The sequence below is a fragment of the Mustela erminea genome, chromosome 13 (genome assembly GCF_009829155.1).
Source record: "Mustela erminea isolate mMusErm1 chromosome 13, mMusErm1.Pri, whole genome shotgun sequence".
Taxonomy (NCBI): domain Eukaryota; kingdom Metazoa; phylum Chordata; class Mammalia; order Carnivora; family Mustelidae; genus Mustela; species Mustela erminea.
Genome location: NC_045626.1, coordinates 60,971,392 through 60,990,252, shown reverse-complemented (window position 1 = coordinate 60,990,252; position 18,861 = coordinate 60,971,392). Strand labels below are relative to the sequence as shown.

At 36.3% G+C, this 18,861-nt stretch overlaps 1 protein-coding gene across 8 annotated transcripts in view; it reads right to left on the bottom strand.

The window, feature by feature from the left end:
* Positions 1-18,861, bottom strand: part of CEP192 (centrosomal protein 192) — a 133,730-nt gene that overhangs the window by 81,995 nt on the left and 32,874 nt on the right. For all 8 annotated transcript variants that reach the window (XR_004278327.1, XM_032311492.1, XM_032311493.1 and 5 more), the window contains 5 exons: positions 16,845-16,990; positions 15,586-15,724; positions 14,851-14,984; positions 553-913; positions 1-144 (listed from right to left, as the gene is read on the bottom strand). Coding sequence is in view for 7 of the 8 variants with exons in the window: in XM_032311492.1 (XP_032167383.1) it covers positions 1-144; positions 553-913; positions 14,851-14,984; positions 15,586-15,724; positions 16,845-16,990 (924 nt within the window). In the remaining variant the exon portion in view is untranslated. The remainder of the gene's footprint in view (positions 145-552; positions 914-14,850; positions 14,985-15,585; positions 15,725-16,844; positions 16,991-18,861) is intronic.

Here is an 18,861-nt window from a genome sequence, read left to right as displayed (position 1 = left end):
AACCAGATCTGAAGTCTTCATTCATCTCGTCAGTTAGAGACATATTTAAAATCTGTTCTTTATTAAAAGATGTATAATATGCAAGGTCAGTGACCCATCTGCCCTCTTCGTTCTGATAGACAACATTTTGTGGTAGATCTGTTTCTAAAAAATTCCAAAAATATCCAATCACATATGAAATAAAATGATGTAATATTCTAAATAATTTTACTTAGTTGACTTATCTTAGATATCAACAGTACTGCAATCTGCCCAAAACTAGTTAGAAAGAAGAAAATCCATTTCCACAAAAGAAAAATTCTCTTATGGTGGATAAGCCAGCCTTAACCCAGAAAAGATCTGTAATGGAGAACCAGTGGCAAAAGGAAAAACTGAGACTTAGAGTAGTATACTTCCACTAGATCTGTGAATAAATATACAATTTCTAATCCCTAAGACACAAAATTCTAATACAAAAGATTAGGCAAGTTCCACTTGAAAACATATTCTATTCAAAATGTATAAACATTTTATACATTTCTTAACTTTTATTTTTTTAAAAAAACTACTTACGCTCTTTGCTCTTTTCAACAGACTTGTAATATTCACATGTTCGCCTTTCACTAGTTGGTGACCGAAGACTATCAGTGTAATTAATTTCATTGTCATTAATAGACTTCAAAGATGCTACGTCCACATATTTTTGAATGGACACTTCAGGAGTTTCAGTGTCTAAACATTTATCCACAGGCAAAACTGTTTCTGAATCAGATCCCAAATGCTTATCTTGATGAAGAGACCTGGCCTCCAGCTTCAAAGGGTCCATTAAATCAAAATCACCTTTACTGGCATTTGTGTCATGAAAATAGACAGGGTTAAGTTTCACATTAGTAGCCTGGATAGTCTTCACAGGAATTTCTTCTCTTTCGCTTTCCTTTAAAAATGTATAACAGAGTAGCTATTAGTTTTGTTTTTCATAATTTATTCTAAAACTTTATGGGAAAAATGTATGTAGTAGACATAAATGATTATTATATGAAGCATCAGACTACATGGAATTCATTCTACTCTTTTAGACTATATGTAAACAAATTTTAAGCAATATACCAGAACCATAATGTGGTCATTATGAACATTTATCAACAGATTCAGATACCAAAAGTAAGTCCAACATGTTCATTATATTACAGGATGTAAGAAACATCACTTTAATTTTTAAAATTACCACTAGAACTCTCAATAAGGATGACAAGCCCATTAACGTAACCTAACTCATAAGTACAATTAACATCCCTTGAAAAGATATATTAACACCTTTTAGAAATAATCCCATTTACAGTTACACCAAAAAACCGTAAGATACCTAGGAATAAACCTAACCAATGAGGTAAAAGAAGAACTGTACTCTGAAAACTACAAAACACTTATTAAAGACATTGAAGAGGACACAAAGAAATGGGAAAGCATTCCATGCTCATGGGTTGAAAGAACTCACATCGTTAAAATGTCTATACTACCCAAGGCAATCCATACACTCAATGAAATCCCTATGAAAAATACCATCAGCAATTTTCAGAGTTAGAACAAACAATCCTAGAACTTATATGGAACCACAAAGGACCCCAAGTAGACAAAGCGATCCTGAAAAAGAAAAGAAAAGCTGGAGGCATCACAATTCCAGACTTCAAACTATATTACAAAGCTGTAGTCATCAAGACAGTATGGTACTGGCACAAAAACAGACACACAGTTCAATGGAATAGAACAGAAAACCCATAAATGGACCCACAACTATATAGTGAACTAATCTTCTACAAAACAGGAAAGGATATCCAATGGAAAAAGTCTCTTCAACAAAGGGTGTTGGGAAAACTGGACAGCAACACACAGAAGAATGAAACGGGGCCACTTTCTTACACCACACACAAAAATAAATTCAAGATGGATGAAAGACATAAAGGTGAGACAGGAAACCATCAAAGTCCTAGAGGAGAACAGAGGCAGGAACATCTCCGACCTCAGCCGTAGCAACTTCTCACTAGACACGTTGCCTGAGGCAAGGGAAACAAAAGCAAAAATAAACTATTGGGACTTCACCAAGATAGAAAGATCTGTACAGGGAAGGAAACAATCAACAAAACTAAAAGGCAACCTACAGAATGGGAGAAGATATTTGCAAATGACATATTGGATAAAGGGCTAGTATCCCAAATCTATAAAGAACTGAACAAACTCAACACCCAAAAACCAAATAATCCAGTTAAGAAATGGGTAGGAGACATGAATAAACTTTTTCTAAAGAAGGCATCCAGATGGCTAACAGGCACATGAAAAGATGCTCAAAATCACTCATCATCTGGGAAATACAAATCAAAACCAAGATATGCTACCACCTCACACCTGTCAGACTGGCTAAAATGAACAACACAGGAGACAGCAGATGTTGGCGAGGATGCAGAGAAAGGGGAACACTCTTACACTGTTGGTGGGAATGCAAATGAATACAGCCACTCTGGAAAACAGTATGGAGGTGCCTCAAAAAATTAAAAATAGAGGGGTACTTGGGTGGCTCAGTCAGTTAAGCCCAACTCTTGATTTAGGCTCAGGTCATGACCTCACAGTTGTGGAACTGAGCCCCACATCAGGCTCCATTCTCAGCATGGCATCTGCTTGAGATTCTTCTTACCCTTATCTCTGCCCACACCCCCCCGCCACTCACCATTTCTCTCAAAATAAATAAAATCTTTGAAGAAAAAAAGTTAAAAATAGAACTACCCTACAACCCCATAATTAGACTACTAAGTATTTACCCAAAGCACACAAAAATACAGATTAAAAGGAGGTACATGCACCCGATGTTTATAGCAGCATTACCAACAAGAGCCAAACTATGGAAAGAGCTCAAGTGTCCATCGACTAGTAAATGGATAAAGATGTGGTCCATACATTATTTTTACACACACACACACACAGAGGAATTTATTTTTTTTAAAGATTTTATTTATTTATTTGACAGACACAGAGAGATCACAAGTAGGCAGAGAGGCAGGCAGAGAGAGAGAGGAGGCAGAGAGCCCGATGCGGGGCTTGATCCCAGGACCCTGAGATCATGACCTGAGCTGAAGGCAGAGGCTTAACCCACTGAGACACCCAGGGGCCCCCACATAGAGGAATATTATTCAGCCATTAAAAGAATAAAATTTTGCCATTTGTAATGATGTGCATGAAGCTACAGTGCATTATGCTAAGTGAAGTAAGTCAGAGAAAGACAAATACCATATGATTTCAGTCATATGTGGAATTTAGGAAACAAAACAGATGAACATATGAGAGTAGGGAAAAAGAGTGGCAGCAGAGGGGAAGCAAAACATAAGATCTTCTTAACAATAGAGAAAAAACAGGGTTGCAGGAGGGAGGTGAGTGGGGGATGGGCTAAATGGGTGATGGTCATTAAGAAGGGCACTTGTTATGATGTGCATTGGGTGTTATATTAAGTGATGAACCACTGCATTCTACTCCTGAAACCAATATTGCTCTATATGCTAACTAGAATTTCAATACAAATTTGGGAGGGGGAACAAAATACCATTTAACAGGAGTAAAACAGCATATACTACAGACATCCATGAGATGTCCCATAACAACTGCATCAGACATGGCAAATTAAACCAGCACCTCAAAACCATGCTCTTTCCTAATTGGCATTTCTTATTCTTTCCTAGAATAACAACTGCTGAAAAAGGGCCCAAGTGCCTAGAAAACTCTTCTCAGACATTCAGCTACCATCATAATGTCAAGTCCCCATAAAGCATGTTAAGAGTCATCTTTCCTGTTACAAGATGTATGATGACAAAAACAGTCTTACAAAGTTCTTTAAAGTTAAAATACTAAAAGCAGGTAGTTCTACATAAAGGAAAAGATGCTGACTTTGAAAAAAAGTCATAGGTTTAAATCCTAGTGCCAATACTTATTAAATGAGTAATCTCCCAATAATGTTATACAAAAAATAAGCTTACATTTATCCTACCTTACATCAAAATAAATCCCAGATGGCTTAAACATTCGAAAGCAAAAGTGCCAGGAGAAAATACAGATGAATAACCTTATACTTTTTAGTAGATAACATCTATGTATAACACTCTTGTGAGTTAAAAATTTCCCAGTCTTTTTTTTTTTTTAAGGTTTTATTTATTTATTTGACAGACAGAGATCATAAGCAGGCAGAGAGGCAGGCAGAGAGAGAAGGAAGCAGGCTCCCTGCAGAGCAGAGAGCTTGATGTGGGGCTAGATCCCAGCACCCTGAGATCATGACTTGAGCTGAAGGCAGAGGCTTTAACCCAATGAGCCACCCAGGCACCCCCAAAATTTCCCAGTCTTAACCCCAGGTCCCATATATTGTCATCTTATCTTATCTGGAAACAGGGTCCTTGCAGATGTAATTAAGGATCATGAAATAAAACCATCCTGGATTTTTAATGGGCCTTCAACCCAAAGAGCAATGTCCTTATAAGAGAAAAAAGAGTTACCAGGACACAGAGACACTGAGAAAAAGACCATGTGAACATGGAGGCAAATATTCAGATAGTGCCACAAACTAAGGCAAACCAGGAGCTACCAGAGGCAAGAAAGGAGCCTTTGAGGGAGCTTAATTAGCCCTTCCAATACCCTGATTTACATCTGCTGGCCTCTGGAGCTGTGAGAGTAAATTTCTATTGTTGCAGGCTACCAAATGTTGGTAGTTTGTTCTGGCAGTCCTAAGAAACAAATGCAAACATTAAAGCCTAAAATGCATAAGGACTGAGAGAGGGAATGCCATCTGAAGACACAAGGAGAAAAATGCCATCTGTAAGGCAGAGAAAGAAGCACAAGGAGAAAACAACTCTGCTGAAACCTCAATCTCTGACTTTTTTAGAAGTGTAAGAAAATAAATTTCTATTGTTTGAGCCAAATAAGTAAATAAATAAATAAAATGTGTAAGAATCAAAATATCTCCTTAACTCAGAAAGCTTATAAAAACAGTAGTTAAAATATGAGTATTCCAACAGAAAAAAAAAGACAAAGAAACAAAGTCATGCCATTTAAAAACAGATAACTATTTTTCATATAGAATACTAGCAAAAATTAAAAAGAACCAGAGTGAAATGGAGATTAAAAGAATAACAGATAAGATCAATGAAACCAAGAGTTGGTTCTCTGAAAAGACCTCAGAGAGACTTATCAAGATAGAGAACTCAAATAAATAATATTAGAAATGAAAGAAGAAAAGTTACAACCAACACCACAGAAATACAAAGGATTATAAGAATACTATGACATATTATAATCCAACAAATTGGACAACCTGGAAGAAATGAATTAATTTCTAAAAACACACAATCTTCCAAGACTGAATCAGGAAGAAACAGAAAATCTAAATAGACTGATTACTACTAACAAATTAATCAATAATCAAAAAACTACCAAAAAACAAAAATCCAGAACCAGACGGCTTCACTGGTGATTTCTACCAAACACTTAAAGAAGAGTTGACACCTATTCTTCCTAAACTGTTTCAAAAAAATAGAATGCTTCCAAATTCATTCTACAAGACCAACATTAATCTGACACCAAAATTATAGACCTATATCCCTCATAAACATAGATACAAAATCCCCTAAAATATTAGCAAACCAAATTCAACAACACATTCAAAGGATCATTTACTATGATCAGGTGGGATTTATTCCAGGTATGCAAGGATGGTTCAATATCCATACATCAATCAACACAATTACCAAAATGAAGGCTAAAAATAATATGATCATCTCAATAGATAAAGGAAAAAATATTCGACATAATTCAATATCTATTCATGACAAAAACACCAAAAGTGGGTTTAGAGGAAACACCTCAACATAATAAAGGCTATGTACGACACACCTTAACTAAATCATACTCGATGGTGAAAGATGAAAGCTTTTCCTCTAAGATCAAGAAAAAGACAAGGATGTCCACTCTTACCACTTTTATTCAACATAGTTTTGGAAGTCCTAGCCCAGCAATAAGATAAGAAATGAAATAAAAAGCATCCAAATTTTAAAAAGGACCAAAACTGTCACTATTTGCACATGACATAATGCTACAGATAAAAAACCCTAAGATCCCCACCAAAAAAACTATAAAATTAATAATCTGAGTAAAGTTGCAGGATACAAAATTAATATACAGAAATCTGTTGTTTTCTGAAGCTAATAACGAAGTAGCAAAAAGATAAATTTTTTTAAATCCTATTTAAATATCAAAAAGAATAAAATACCTAGGAATAAATTTAATCAAGGAGGTAAAAATCTATACTTCGAAAATTGTAAGACACCAATGAAAGAAACTGAAGACAACCCAAATAAATGGAAAGATAAAACCATGTTCATGGATTGGGAAATACTGTTAAAATTTCCATACTACCCAAAACAATCCAGAGATTAAATGCAAGACCTACTAAAATACCAATAATGTTTTTCACAGAACTAGAACAAACAATCCTAAAACTTGTTTGAAACCACAAAAGACTCCATATGGCCAAAGCAATCTTGAGAAAGAACAAAGCTGGAGATACCATCATCCCAAATTTCACCCTATACTATAAAGCAATAGTAATCAAAACAGTTATGGGGTACCTGGTTGTCTCAATAGGTAGAGCATGCAATCTTTGATCTTGGGGTTGTGAGCTCAAGCCCCACATTAGGTATCTAGAATACTTACAAATAAAATAATTAAAAAAAAACAAAGTTATGGTACCGACACAAAATAGACACAGAGATCAACGGAACAGAATAGAAAGTCCAAAAATAACCCATACTTAGTCAATTAATCTATGGCAGAAGAGGCAAGAATATACAATAGTGAAAAACAATCTTTCCAATAAGCAGTGATAGAAAAACTAGACAGCTACAAGCAAAAGAATGAAACTGGACCACTTTCTTTCACAATATACAAAAATAAACTCAACATGAATTAAAGTCCTAAATATAAGTCCTGAAACCATAAGACTCCTAGAAGAAAACATAAGCCATAATCTTTTAGACTTCAGCCTTAGCAATATTCTCCCACAACTGTCTCCTCAGGCAAAGTAAACAAAAGAAGAAGTAAACAATGGGGACTACATGAAACTAAATAGCTTTTGCACAGTGAAGGAAACCCTCAACGAAATGAAAAAGTAATCTACTGAGTAAGTGAAAGTATAAATAAGTCAAATGTCCAAAAGGTTTTAATATCCAAAATACATAAAGAACTCATAAAACTCAACAGTAAAAAAGTATCAAACAATCCAATTAAAAAATGGGAAGAAGACATGAACAGACATTTCTCCAAATAACACCTACAGATGGCCAAAAGGCACAAGAAAAGATGCTCAACATCAATCATCAGGGAAATGCAACTCAAAACCACAATGAGATACCACCTCATACCTGTCAGAATGGCTAAAATAAAAAACACAAGAAACAAGTGTTGGTGAGGATATGGAAAAAAGGGAACATTTGTGCACTATTGTGTGGGAATGTAAACCAGCGTGGCCTCTATGGAAAATGTATGAAAGTTCCTCAAAAAAATAAAAAACAGGGACGCCTAGGGGACTCAGTCACTTAAGCATCTGCCTTCAGTTCAGGTCATGATCCCAGGGTCCTGGGATCAGAGCCCCGTTTTGGATTCTCAGCTCAGGAGAAGCCTGCTTCTCCCTCTGCCTACAGCTCTGCCTGCCTATATACTCTCTCTTCCTCAAATAAATAAAATCCTTCAAAGAAAATTTAAAAAAAGAAAACCTTTTGATCCAGTTATCCCACTGCTGGGTATTTATACCAAAAAAATGAAAATACTAATTAAAAAGAATAAATGCACCCTCCAGGTTTATTACAGCATTATTTACAATAGCCGAAGAGATGGAAACAACTCAAGTGTCCATCAATAGATGAATGGACAATGAAGGTGTGGTGTACACCCTTACATACACACACACAAACACACACACACACAGAATATTACTCAGCTGTGGAAAAGAAAGATTTGGCCATTTGTGACAATATGGATGGACCTAGAGGGCACTGTGCTAAGTAAAATAAGTCAGACAAAGAAAGACAAATATGATTTCACTTCTTTGTGGAATCTAAAACACTAACCAAATGAACAAAACAGAAACAGACTCATAAATACAGAGAACAAACTGGCAGTTGTCAGAGGGGAAGAGGGTAAAGGGATGACAGATAAGACACATTAAGGGGCATTAGGGATACAGACTTCCAGTTATAAAAAAAAGAGGGATAAAAAGTACTGCATAGGGAATACAGTCAATAATACCATAATAACTTTGTATGATGACAGATGGTAACTACACTTATCAAGGTGAGCATATCATGACATTTATAATTGTCAAATCACTATGTTGTACACCTGAAATCAATCTAATCTTGTATGTCTACTGTACTTCAATTTAAAAATAAAGAAAAAAAGAAAAGTCAGAATGTTGGAAACTAGCTATCTTCTCAGTGAAACTACTTAAAATAGTCGTGAATAAAGAATGCAGCCAAGTGAGTCTCCAGAAACACTGCACTATCTGATGAAATGCATCTGAACCCTTTATGTGTTGGGCTGAGGAACCAATGGAGCAAAGCTAGCATCTGTGGGATTATGACTGAAAGCCTCTATGTCAGAATCCTGCCCAGGCTGAATGATAAGGCAGTGACATGGGGCCTCAAACCATCCTGTCAAACCCACATTGATGCACTGTTGGTGGGAAAGCTGGTGCTAAACCATTTCATCAATGACCTGCTCCTGAGTTGGGGTTCCCTCCAGAACAGAACAGTCCCCCTCGCTCTGATCTAATAATAATGAATAAAACAAAGACAAATGCAGTTTCTTTGACAATTTTTAAACCTAAACATAAAAGAGGCTTTTGTTTATATTTTGACAGTGTAACTTTCCCAGAAAACTTGAGTTAGGAAATGTGAGGTGAAAGGAAAAAGTAAAAGCAACCCCAAGTTTTCTTAGGAGGTGGGGTTTCAAAAGGAGATAAGGAAATTATTTTAAAGTCCCATCTTATTGGCATCTAAAAGAAACAAAGAGGCAACAAAACACCCTGATGGGAACATGTTGACGTCATCTCAAATAATGACTGAACAATATGGCTGAGAATGAATTAAGGAAGAGATGCCCTCCAAAAAATGAAAAAACAGCATCCTCCATAGACTCTAACCACTGATTTTAAGATTGCCATTACTGTATGTGCCACTAAGAAAGAGAACATAAAACTACAACATATCAGTAACTATAAGACACATATTGATTTCAGAAGTGTTAAAATATTGGGCGTCTGGGTGGCTCAGTGGGTTGAGCCTCTGCCTTCGGCGCAGATCATGATCCCATGGTCCTGGGACCGAGCCCCACGTTGGGCTCTCTGCTCAGCGGGGAGCCTGCTTTCCCCTCTCTCTGCCTACTTGTGATCTCTCTCTGTCAAATAAATAAAATCTTAAAAAAGAATGTTAAAATAGGAAAAATGTGTACCTTATATTAATGAAAAATCAAAGAAATTGCAAATGCTTAAGGAGGAAAAATGGGAGGGAAAGGAGAGAGCAGGGATAAACAGTACAATAAAAATTTTGAAAATGATAAAAATAATGTAAATGTTAAATGAAGTACATAAAAAAATAAAACCAAGAATATTAATCATTAAACTGAGTATTAAAGGATTTACTTCATCAAAAAATAGACTACCAGATTACATAAAAAAGCAAAACTCAGAGGCACCTGGGTGGCTCAGTCAGTTGAATACCCAACTCGATTTCGGCTCAGGTTGTGATCTCAGGGTCATGAGACTGAGCCCCACATCAGGCTCCGTGCTCAATGTAGAATCTGCTCGTCCCTCTCCTTCCCCCTCTCCCCTGCTTGCACATATATGCACACACTCTGAAATAAAATCTTTTAAAAAAAAAAAAAAACCTAGCTGCATGCTATTTATTAGAAACCCCCTAAACAAATGATAAAGAAAAATGTAAATGGGATGGAAAAGAAGATAACAAGTATACACAAAATACAGGAAAAGCAAGGGTATTAATACTAACATACAAAGGAAAATTTAAGGTTAGAAGCACTGAACAGGATAAAAAAAGGGTGGTGTTACTAATAAGGTACTCTTATCACTAAAGTTATAAATCTATAATCTTACATGGAGTAAACATAGCAGAGAAGTACATTAAGAAGAAAATTGGAGGTGCAAAAATAACTTGGTAAAAAATTCAATTAAAATTGGGAGACTTTGGGGGCACCTGGATGGCTCAGTCATTAAGCACTGCCTTCGGCTTGGTCATGATCCCAGGGTCCTGGGATCAAGCCCCGCATCAGGCTCTCTGCCCAGCACAAAGCCTGTTTCTCCCTCTTCTACTTCTCCTATTTGCATTCCCTCTCTCACTCTGTGTGTGTGTCTGTGTGTGTGTATGTCAAATAAATAAATAAAATCTTTTTTTTTTTAATTGGGAGACTTTGACTTATCTTTTCTGGACTGATACATCTAGTACAGATAAATAAAAGTGATCACATGGGGCACCTGGGTGGCTCAGTCAGTTAAGTGGTCAACTCTTGGTTTCAGCTCAGGTCATGGTCTTCGGGTGGTGGGATCAAGCCCCACAACCATCTCCACACTCAGCAGGAAGTCTGCTTCAGGATTCTTTCCCTCCCTCTGCCCTGTCCCCTATGTGCACAAACACACATGCTCTCTAAGATAAATAAATAATCTTAAAAATAAAAGTGATCATAGAGAAATTGAATAATGCACTAAATAATCTAATAGCTTCTTAAAACTAAGTATTTTTCAAAAAAGCACATTTTTCATTTTTCTTATGTCCATGAAACACATATAGAAATACATTTTTACTCAAAATATTTAGAAGGATTAGATTTTCCAGACCAAACTTTGTAAGCCTATAAAGTTAGAAATAAAAAATAAAGCTAATAAGAAGTAGTATCAGAAAAGATGGCAGAGGAGAAAGCACCAGGAATCTGTCTTTTCTCCTACACAAGCGCTGTACTATACTGGGGCAAACACTTCTGAAGTAGCTGTTTTGGAATTCTGGACTCTATTTGAACAGTTACAGCTACCAGAGAAAAGGTTAGCTGGTAAGCTGCAAATAAGCAGGTCACTCAGTCACTCAGGCTTCAGAATGATCATGGCTATTCACCCTAAACCCTAAGGCAGACAATGTGGGTAAGGCAATCCCTTTTTTTAACATGGTTTATTGGAGCCAGAGAAGCAATAAGGATTTTGCCTCCCAATTATCAGGTTTCTGTCTTCTGACTGCAGAGCTACAGGCACGGAGGCTGGTCACCAGTGATTCAAACCCTACCAGCTGAAGCGATCACCATACAGAAAGGAGTCACACCTATTTCTTTAAATATTCAAAAACAACCATAGAGAAAATTAAGAGAGCTGCTCTACATGCCCAGGAAAAAATACAGTCTCAGAAAGGACCTGTAAAACCTTAACTTTCACCATATGCTCATCCCTGCACAGACATACTCTATTAAAAGTTAAACAAAGAGCAAACCCTAGAGAAAAGGGAGAATGTGATTTCTAGAGTTATCACATAAGATTCAAATGTCCAGTTTGCAACAACAAAAAAAATCATAAGGCATACAAAGAAACAAGAAAGCATGATCCATTCAAAGGAAAAAAGTAAGTCAACAGAGAACATAGAAGAGGAAACCTGTATATCAAACTTACTATGCCAAGACTTTGAAAACCAGTATCTTAAAGATGCTCAAGGAGCTAAAGGAAGATGTGGACAAACAAGAAAATTATCAATGCACAATATGCATAACAATAAAAAGATAATTTTTAAAAAGAGCTAAACAGATATTCTGGCACTGAAAGGTACAATAACTGAAGTGAAAAATTCACTAGAGGGGTTTGAAAACAGATGTGCACAAGCAGGATAAAGATACAGCAAACCTGAAGATAGGACAACTGAAATTACAAAGTTTCAGAAAAAATGAACAGAGTCTAAGGAACCCATGGAATATCATCAACACACTGGGGACTAAGAGCACTTTCTGCAAAACACAGAAGACAGAAAAAGGGAAAGAAATTATGGCTGTAATAAGTAATGCAAGCAGTACACACTACAGTATTCCTAATAATACCAATGTATTTCTCTGACAATTCCCTTAATAAGTTTCTTTTCTTTAGCTTACTTTATTGTAAAAATACAGTACATAACATGTATAACATAAAAAATACTTATCACTACTTATGTTACCAGTAAGGTTTCCAGTCAATATGCTACTAGAAGTTAAATTTGGGGAACTCAAAATTAGTAGCTTCTGAGTTCCTAAGATGGCATTAAGGAAAATGGGCTGCTAATCTTCCCAAAAAGAGAACAGAAAATTGTCACCTCATGGTAACACAAACCACATGACCTTATGAAATGGGAAAAATAAGACATCTCATGAAATAATGTAACATACTTTATGGTTGACCCACAGGTAGGAATTTCCCCCCATCTAAACAAAAAGCTCGAATGCAAGTGCTCGTTCCACACTGTCTGGAACATCAGCAGCCAGAGGCCACTCCTACCACACTTGATGCCCTCCTCCAACCACAGCTGAAGGCATCAGGGCTTTGCAGTCATAGGGTCTGAATGCTCCTCCAGAACCTGGTTATCTTACGATTAAATTCTTTTTTAGAAAATGGACTAGAAATGAATCATCAGAAATTATGTTTTCACTTAGAAAGACCTCAAAACTCCAAAGAGCTTTTTAGAATGTAACTCAATCTAGAACTTGGGGACTTCCTTCAGTAAGCATGATAAGATTCAACAGAAAGGATTCTGCCTTATTTTACAGTTATCCAAGTAATTCTTTTACTTTCCTACTATGTTTCATGAAGGAAGATGACCTTTGTATGACCTACAATACCAAGCACCACACCTATCACCAAGATGTTACCAATGATTCTTTTCATTAAAATGGCCTGACGAAGATGCCAAGCAATTTGCGAGTATTCAACAATATTAACACTACTGTTTTTTAATGACAAATAACTGCTGAAAAAATAATTATTATAACAGAACAAAGTCCTTAGCCTAAAATTAAATGGCCATGGATAGAAAGATTTATAAAATTTATCAACTACCACATTTTGACAAAATGAAGATTAACAGATGCAGTCTCCCTTTTCTCATTGGCTACCCCTAATCAGCTGAGGGCTGGACTATTAAACTAGATATATTAGAAATATAACTCTAAACCGTCAGATGACTAAACATATGACCAAGCGCCCACAGCACTGTCCTAGAAGGATAAACCCATTGACTCTGAACACTTGTTCTGGTTGTCTGAGGCAAGGGGTTCTACTGTATTTGTACATAACTGGCTCTTTGGACGACTAAGAAATTCTTGAAGCTGCTGACTAGGCAACTTCTGGATAAGTAAAATACTCCTGTATAAAAGAAAGTACTATACTGTGGAATACAATCACTGTAATAAAAATTTAGAAAAATAAATGTAATCTAGAGTTACTGAAAAGTAACCAAGGCTTCATGAAAGATTGGAAAAATGATCACAATCAGGATTAGGGAAGAAAGGGAGAAAACAAAACAGGAACAGGGATTTGTAGAAGAAACATATAAGAGAAAAACAGATTAATATGGGGTCAGATTATATTAATTTGAAACACTGAGGCATAGAAAATACTTATATGTATTATATACATTAAAACCCATTTTAACAAGATTAACCTGGTGTTGACAAATATAATGGAAAAGCACAATAAATCAGACATGAGGTAGTAAGCATCTTCAACTTTAGTAGTGGTTAAGGAAATAAACCAAGGAAATTAACCAAGTTAAGTGGTTAACTGAACTTGGTGGTTAACTTAACTAAGTGGTTAAGTGGTTAACTTTAAAGAAATAAACCAAAAGAAATTAACCAAGTTAAGTGGTTAACTTTAATAGTGGTTAAGGAAATAAACAGGAAACAATAAACTTAAGACACAGTCCTGAGAACACACTGAGAGAAATCAGTTTTCTGAGCTGCATTACCTTTAAAATGACAATCCCATCACCACTTACTGCCTTAATCACTCAAAGGATTACTATGAGGATAAGTGACTGTCTCTACATATACCAACACACACACTCCCTCTAAATTAAAAACCATCATACAATCTTGAGGTATACATTACTTTTAAAAAGGGGACAAAGAATTGGTAAGAGTCAGAAATGACTATTAAGTTTCAAGTGTAGGAGTAATGGGTTGCTAATAAGAAATAGAAAACAAGGGGCTCAGTGGGTTGGGCCTCTGCCTTCAGCTCACGTCATGATCTCAGGGTCCTGGGATGGAGCCCTACATCAGGCTTTCTGCTCAGCAGAGAGCCTGCATCTCCCCTCCCCCTCTGCCTGTCTCTCTGCCTACTTGTGACGTGTCTGTCTCTTTCTCTCTCTCTCTCTCTCTCTCTCTCTCGGTCAAATAAATAAATAAATAAATCTTTATTAAAAAAAAGAAAGAAACGGAAAACAAACATGCTTAAGCAAGGTTAAAGATGAACAGTTTGCTTTTTTATTTAATGTTTTGGTACCAAGCTGAAGAACTTTTTAAATTAATAATCTAAATGCAAGTCAAAAATATTTAAAATTAAGAAAAATGTACATAATTATATATTAATATAATCTCAGTGATCTCAAAGATACATACCAACATACATATAAAACATTATCAATAGGGAAATTTCTTAATATTTTTTCTATGTTTTCCAGAAATCAACAGTTGTTACTTTGAAAAAAAACCTGATACAATTCAAAAGGCTTTTTATCCTTTTCAGAGAAAATTTGAAAAAAATGTATATAAACTTACTCTGCCACGATGTGGGACAATACCCTTCAAACTGTCTGCCCTTTCTTTCTCCTGTTCAGTTCTCTGAGTACTAGAAGAAAATGATAATACACCATCTACATGCCTTCTACTATCTCCATTATCTATAAAATTACCTGAAATACAAGAAAAAAATTTAATAGAGCAATGTCAAAAGTTTCAGTAATCTAAGAACTGCTTCGTGCTATTCAAATTATTTTATGTAAACCTAGTAACTAACAATCATAGGACAAATATAGCAATTTGCATACAAGAAAAGGTAACCATCAGTAAGAGACAACAGGAAATATGACAAACTGTGACTACACAGTTCATTTTTAATTCTCAAATGTTTGAATAAAACATACTCATTTGTAATAAGTGATGTAAGCAATATACATTATGGTTTTTCTAATAATATTCTTTTGAAAAGTTTGAAGGAATTCAACAGTTAAAATAGGTTACACTATACCACAGAAATGAATTCTTTGGAGAAAAGACAAAGTCAAACAGAATTTAAGAACAATGGTATTAAGAAGGACACGTGTTATGATGAGCATTGGGTATTATACACAAATAATGAATTACTGAACACTGCATCAAAACCTATGATTTACTGTACGGTGGCAAGCTTAACATAATAAAAAATAAAAATAAAAAATAATAAAAAATAATAATAAAAATAAATAATAATAAAATCTTTAAAAAAGAACAATGGGGTCATATTTCAGTACTTACTGGTCCCAGGCAGACAAACAACGTGGCCTATTTCAAACTCTCTGTGGGTTGTTTCAGAATTTCCTGAAGAGTGTGAGCCATGGGAAATCAGAGAGCTGTTACCTTCTGATTGAGATTTATAGCTACCATTTTCATTTGCCTGTTGAGAAAATATCTTAGCTGTATTAATTTTTTAAATTAAAACCAACAATTTTTAGGGGGAAAAACATGACTGAGAATGACTTCTTGACAGAAGGATGCCAAGTTATTAATGTAGAAGGAACTGGAAACATCACCATGGTGATTATTAGAAACAAGTGTTTCTAGGAGGCCTCAGCAATGATACTAAATCCAATTTGTGAAAGGTTCTTGGGGAATAGGAAGTTCACATGGCCTCAATGCATCATTCCTCAGAATACTTACTGACAACAAAGAAGAAAAGAAAGGCACCTACACAAAGTAGACATCTAGCCAACCACATTAACCAAGATTATCAAACACAACATCACCAACAGTGGGACCAACATACTTCTATGTCTCCTGATGTGATTCAAGGAGAAGCACACATCATCCTTACTGTTTAATCTTAACCTGTTCATGATAAACCTGCTTACTGGGACTTCTTGCCAAAATCCTTAATCTAATCAGGAGGGAGAAAAAGCAATCAGATATAATTAGCTTATGGTTCATTTTACAAAAACTTTAATAATATGGAAGAACTACTCCAAAGTGAAATACTGAAGAGATATGAAAACCAGAAGCACCTGTAACCCTTGATTAAATCCTAGATCAAAAACAATAAAAGGACATTTTGGAGACAACTGGGTAAATGTAAATATGGACTGTATATTCATTTACATTACTGTATCAAAGTTAGATAACAGAATTGAAATTAGGCAAGAAAATAACTTCATACACAGAAGAAAATGTCAAAGTATTAGGGTGACTTGTCAAAAATATCCAAATTCCTCTTAAAAGTACCCACGGAAGGACAAAAAAAAACCCATAAAGATGACCAAATGTTAACAACTGGTTAAAATGGATGAGGGGCATACACATGTTCACTATGATATTCTTCAATTTTTCTTCAGAGGAAGCAAGAGTAAGAAGCAGCAAGAAAGGATGGGCAAGGTATTTCTTATCACAAGGTATTTCTGATCATAAGGTATCATCTCATCACCAAAGAAAACCAAAAGCTTACACTTTATGGTAATATCTAATGAGACCAGTAATAGTTTTCTAACGTCAAATTTATGAAAAACCATAAGACTAGAACATACCTGACATGGATCACTTGTTGGTAATTTAAAATCTTTTTCTGGATGTTCCTGTTCTAGGTCTTCATATATCATTCCTGGAATAGCCAGTTGTTCAAAGTAAGCCTCCAAATGTTCATCATAAAACTCTTCATCATCAATATCATCATCTATTGGTAAAGAGGGGGGGGAAAAGGAAATTTTTTAAAGTACTGATTGAACTACAAATAATATTTAATCAAAAAGGTTGATAAAGACTTCTGAGGAAGAAGGAAAAGTATGGGTGTCCCTAAACTTACCTCGTTATATGGATACAACTAGATACTACCCACGTTAAGTATGAATAACCCAGAAAAGACCCAAAGACTACCAGAACAGACATTCCACAGCTAAATGTAGAGAAGAGGCCACATCAAAGAGGACAGGAAGGGCAGAGACACAGTCAGGAGCTAAATGAACCCATGGGAGAATCTTCAAAAGGGAGGGACTCCAAGGGTGCAGAGACAGGAAAAAAACCGACCCTCACACCTGGCACCTTACAAACCCCATGACATCTAACTTTGAAAAACACAGGGGTTAAATTTCACAAGTTCTTTCAATCACTGGGGCATATCCCCTGGAACTTTAAAAATCAGTGGGCTCGGAGCCAAGAGGGCAAGAGAAAACTGAGTCCCTGCCTTTAAAAAAGACAGCACAACAAATAGCCCTGCAGAGATACAAACACAAAACCAATAGTCCGGAAACCATCTCCCTTCCCTACTCCCCAGCCTAGATACACAAACACCTGTGGGGACCAGTGGACAAAGACACTCGCTACGTAACTTGCTAACAGTGCACCCTGGCCCACGTTCTCCTATAGACACACCCCTTCCGTTACGCCCTTGGCCGGAGCCCATCCAAAGCAGTGCCACAAGCCTGGCAGTGTGCAAGCAGCCCTGACAGGGGCCAGCACCACTCCAAAGGGATTCCTGCCCCAGGGAGAGGGGACTACAGCCATACACATATCAAGACTGTGGTGCCAGCAGTAGGCTGAAGACAGACAGCTAATCTGACTACCAATCTACCAATGAAACCAATCTACCAATGAAAGCTTCTCAGGGGACAATACAGGGAAAGCTCCCTGTAGTATGGTGCTACCACAGCTCTGGCAAATACCTGGTCTGACTCACCTCAAGCCCAAGGCAGCCCCAGACTGCCCCAATATAACACAGAGACCAAACCCTGCTCATAACAGACAAACAGAAACCGCAGATGACTGCACTGAAAGCGAAAGGGGCTCAGCTCAGCCACAAACACACACAGGAGACAGCCCTTAAGCACCAGGCTCTGGTAAACAGGGGAAACTGCACTGGAGGGCACTACAGGACCTCTTCGTCATAAGGCTGCCACTTTCAAGAACAGGAGATGCAGCTGTCAAACCACACAGAAACAGACAGAGAGAGTTGGACAAAATAAGAGGAAAATGTCCCAAATGAAAGAACAGAACAAAAATCAAAGCAACAGACCTAAGATAAGTAATATTCCTATAGAGAATTTAAAGTTATGGTCATAAAGATAGGCACTAACTAGAGAAAAGACTAGAGGACATCAGTAAAACCCTTAACAAGGAAATAGAAAACAAAAAACAACCAAAGTTCAACAATATAATAAGCACAATTAAAATACATGGAATAAACAGATGGAATAAATAGACGAGATAAAGCAGAGGAATGGATTAGCAACCTGGAAGACAGAATAACGGAAAATAAGAAGAATATAAGAGAGAAAAAATAATAAAAAAAGTGAAAATAGACTTAGGTAACTTAATGATATCACCAAATTTAAGAACATTCACATTATAAGGATCCCAGAAGGAGAAAAGGGAGTAGAAATTTATTTGAAGACACGAGCTAAAAACATCCTGAATCTGGGGAAGGAAACAGAAATCCAGACCCGGAAGGCAAAGAGAGCCCTCAAAAAAATCAACCCAAGGAGGTCCACAACAAGATACATAACAATTAAAATGGCAAAAAAAAAAAAAAAAAGAGATAAAGAGAGAATT